The sequence below is a fragment of the Trichinella spiralis genome (assembly GCF_000181795.1).
Source record: "Trichinella spiralis strain ISS 195 chromosome Unknown Scfld3799, whole genome shotgun sequence".
NCBI classification, from domain to species: domain Eukaryota; kingdom Metazoa; phylum Nematoda; class Enoplea; order Trichinellida; family Trichinellidae; genus Trichinella; species Trichinella spiralis.
The window spans coordinates 1-3,952 of NW_003530738.1; the positions used below are offsets into that span (position 1 = coordinate 1).

General features: G+C 41.0%; 2 protein-coding genes across 2 annotated transcripts; both read right to left on the reverse strand.

Annotated features, from left to right (window-relative positions):
* Positions 1 to 1,073: 1,073 nt before the first annotated feature.
* Tsp_13185 (conserved hypothetical protein) lies at positions 1,074 to 1,751 on the reverse strand. Its single transcript, XM_003367717.1, has one exon. The coding sequence runs from the start codon at positions 1,749 to 1,751 to the stop codon at positions 1,074 to 1,076; it is 678 nt and encodes a 225-aa protein (XP_003367765.1).
* Positions 1,752 to 2,874: 1,123 nt separating this feature from the next.
* On the reverse strand, positions 2,875 to 3,617 carry Tsp_13186 (hypothetical protein). The gene is made up of 2 exons (XM_003367718.1): positions 3,535 to 3,617; positions 2,875 to 3,178 (listed from the first exon to the last, which is right to left on the reverse strand). The coding sequence occupies exons 1-2, from the start codon at positions 3,615 to 3,617 to the stop codon at positions 2,875 to 2,877; spliced, it is 387 nt and encodes a 128-aa protein (XP_003367766.1).
* Between the last annotated feature and the right edge of the window lie 335 nt (positions 3,618 to 3,952).

Sequence of the window (3,952 nt, forward strand, 5' to 3'; positions counted from 1 at the left end):
GGCTTTTGTCGAAGCCAGTTTTTTCCTGTCGAAAAAATCACTTCGTCGCCACAAACAATCAACCGACAGTTGGAAAGTTTGATTCAAATGAAAAATTTAAATTCAAATAAATATCGAAAAAAAAAGAAACGGGTGGGTTTGATGTTTGTTCTACAAATGAAAAGTGCCATATCAAGAAAGAAGTTCAAATTTATCATTTTTCTCTTTCTTTTCACGCCCGACATTTTTCTTTCAAATCACATCAAATAAATTATCAGTTGTCAGAAAAATTAAATATTATATTTTGAAAAACAACACTTTTTCACTTTTTCCCAATCACCACCGACAGTAGATTTGGCACATCCTAATCCTCAATTTTCGAACAGTTGAACAGCAGAGAAAAAGAGCAGTTGACATTTTTACAGTCAGTTGGTTGACTTTGTCAGAGGTTGGATTCTGTTTGTTCAACAATTCGCAGTCCGTCGTCTCGACACAACAGACAGACAGTACGGACGACAGGTCGACTGGAAAATAATAATAATAATAATAATAATAATACCAAATGAGAAGATATATTTATTCGTCTGTCTACCTGAAATTTTTTCATTGCAAAAATTCATCAAACCAACCGCAAACAAACCATTTGCCAGTTTTGCAAAGTGGGACAGTTTAAATTTTTTGTTTATCTTTTTCAAATTTTCACTTGTGAATCAAACGACTTACTGTAAAAGACGGACGAACAAGGCGAAAAAGAAAGACAAAAGCAAACAAAAAACAACGCTTCTCTCGCTATTATTATTGGTCAGGTTACGACCAACCGGCCCCCGTCTTTGTCCTTGAGAAAGTCGCGTCGTAGGCGTCGAAACAACAAAAACACAACAAATTTTTCTTTATGCAAATTAAAAAAAGTCACACCAGAGATCAACCGGTAAAAGAAATATGAAAAATAATTAATACACATGAATGTTGGAAGCTGGAAAAAAAATCGCATCCATTCTTCTTACTACTACTACGAGCGATGAGCAGTTGTTGTTGTCGTGATTTTCAAACATTCCTTGTTACTACGGTAGACGGTAGTAAGTTTTTTCTTCGCATTACACCAGTGTGTCTTCGTGCTGGTTGACCATCATCCAACCGCGGGGTCGTTCGGTGTGGGTCGACGGCACCACGTAGACAATGATCGCGCAAAGCACGTTGACCAACAAGCAGGCGACGTAGACGGCCGAGCCGGCCACGGCCAGCCAAAATGAATATCCCATTTTTTGCTCGTAAACTTCGGTCAGCGTGTGCAACATCCGGTGTTGGAATTCGTTGGCCACGTGGAAGAACATGATCACCGCGCTGCAGGCGAGCACCATGCAAATGCCCGTGTTCACCGCCCAGAAGATGTACGCCACTCGAATACAGTAGGCGCAGCAGAACATCGACAAGCCGACCAGGCCGAGGCCGGCGGCGGAGCAGAGCAACGCCAACGTGGTGACGTGGAACCAGTGGTCGTTGCCGGTATCGGCCACCGGCGACGCGGGATGTTTGTCCAATTTGAAAGTGCAAGCCATGCCCGGATTGGACTGGTGCACGGCCAAATTGCGATCGGTCCCGTAAACGCAGTCCATCCATAGACCGTGCTCACGGTAGGCGTGCATTTCGGTGACGTTGACCACTTGCCAAGCCGGAGTGACCGTACCGGCAACTATCAGACCAATGCCAATTGTAGTCAATATTCCACCCAAAGCATGCAGCGTCAACCTGAGCACTACTAGACTCTGTTTCATCATCTACAACAATGACAATGGATGAATATGAAAATTGAAAAAGTAGCTCGTTCAAGCTTCATACCGAAATTGAAGCACGCTTGCTTATTTTTTCTTTGCTTCTGAGAATTAGTCGTGTGAATGAGTGAACAAGTGAAAAGTGTACGGTACGTGTACGTGTGTGCTGTGTGCGTATACCTGCGTGTGCGTGTGTGTGTGTGTATGACGCTTGCAGCAAAACTGGTCTGCGTCCTGATCTTGCAGTCGATCGTTCTCTACTTGCCAATCGACATCAACCTGTCACAATTTTCCCGCCATCGTCGACGATGACTCATGCTATTTGTTCACCGAGCCGGAAAGCGAACCTCGACCCAATTCTCCAACGGTCATTGTCGCCGTTGGCTTCAACGGCCCACTTCACGCCCTCCACTGGAACAACTTATGCAGCTTTGTGGTGAACGAAAAAAAAATCAAACTTATTGATTGAAAAACCAAAAAAAAAAACAAATTCAAAACACAATCAATTTAATTAATTAATTTTTGAGCATTCATTTTTCTCAGCTGATCACGTGCGTGACATATTATTCATCATTTTTTTCCAAGACTTTCCCCGTTCACTGGCAAACAGTGCGTGATGCAATTGCATTTTTCTTTTTCATATTTATTTACACTACGACAAATCCTACTCTTCTGAATCGTCTCGTCAAATAAATCTCTGTCATGTGATCAAATCAAACATCAAGCACGAACGAACATTTTCGTATTGTCGAATAAAATTCACCTGTTGCAACACTGATATTATTTTTAAAAACAAAAAACTTCAACAGTTTAGTTAGTTAATTACAAAACATTGCAAATCAAAAGTGAACTGATTTAAGTGAAATACACAAATAGATAAAAAAAAATAAAATAAAAATACAGATAAAAAACTAAACAAAAGTCGAACAGCAAGCATTTTATTATTGTATAAGTGAGGAAATGTTTTCCTCCTGTAACTAAAAAAAATCACGTAAGCTTATGTCATACTGTAATTGTGAAAGGTGACGAAAAAGGTGGGTGATTTTGTTTTTTCTTAAAAGTTTTTGATGAAATTTTGAACCGTTGGAAAAATGTTCGATTGTTTTTTCTGTGTATTTTCATTTTACTACAGTATTGTACCGCCGAAGAAGAGTCCGGGGTAATCTTTGGACGGTGTGTCGTCGGTTTGTTGCATCTGTTTGTACTTTTCGAGCTGCGGACAGCAGAAGCAGAGCAGAACCGAATTGACCATGTGCAAAGTCAAGCAGACGGCGAATAGCATGAAGCCGGCGAAAGCTAGCCAAAATGAAGACGTCACCCGGTTGATGTTGATGACGAAGTTGTTTTGGAATGTGATTTGGTTGGATATTTCGGCAGAGCCTTCGTAGAACATCACCAGACCGCCGAACAGGAACAACGACGCCGAGCAGCTGAAAATGATGCCGGCAATTTGGCTGCGTTCAGGCTTGCGGGCGTAGCCGAGCGAGACGACCGTATTCAAGATGCCGATGGTCAGCGCGGCGCACAGCAGTACCAACGTCGAAAGGGCCATGGTGTAAGATTCCAATTCGGTCGAGACGATTTTCCGTCTGGACGGACGATTCGCATCGTTGGATTCGATTTCAGCCAACAGCGCGGTCAACGGTACGCTGTACTGTGCAACATTATTTGAGCTGTACCCTTGGAAATTGAAACAAAAAATCACATCAAAATTATTATTATTATTATATTAAACTTCTAGCACGTGATTACGTTTCTGGATAGTACTAAATGAGAAAGCACATACTGTTTGTGAGAAAGTACATTCGCGATCATGTGAACAGTTGTTGCGATGAAACCGCTGAGATGAGCAAAATTTAATATGAACATTTTTTCATTCTCAAACTGAACAATGGTTTGTTAATTTTAATTTTAAATCATTTCGCAACAGTTGGAAATGATATTATTTTCTTGAGAAATAAAGAAAATTATTATTCTACTTGTAAATTTCAATTATCATTTTTCTACCTGTTCCATCTGTTGCAACGTCTTGAATTCGAATCATGCTCCATTCGGGTGTGATCAGAGCCAGTACGACGGTGCAAATGCCGAGAGCGCTCAAAATTGAACAGACATAAGAGAAAGATGTGATAAATTTGTGCACACTTTCGACGGACCGCGACTGTGCAATATTCCACTTGTCGTCTGCAATATAAGCAACATAA

Coding starts and splice junctions, on each gene's coding strand:
- Tsp_13185 (XM_003367717.1), bottom strand. CDS start 1,751: ATGAAACAGAGTCTAGTAGTGCTCAGGTTGACGCTGCATGCTTTGGGT.
- Tsp_13186 (XM_003367718.1), bottom strand. CDS start 3,617: ATGTTCATATTAAATTTTGCTCATCTCAGCGGTTTCATCGCAACAACT. Junction 3,179..3,534: donor AATGTACTTTCTCACAAACA/GTATGTGCTTTC, acceptor CATCATTTTCAG/CTGCTCGGCGTCGTTGTTCC.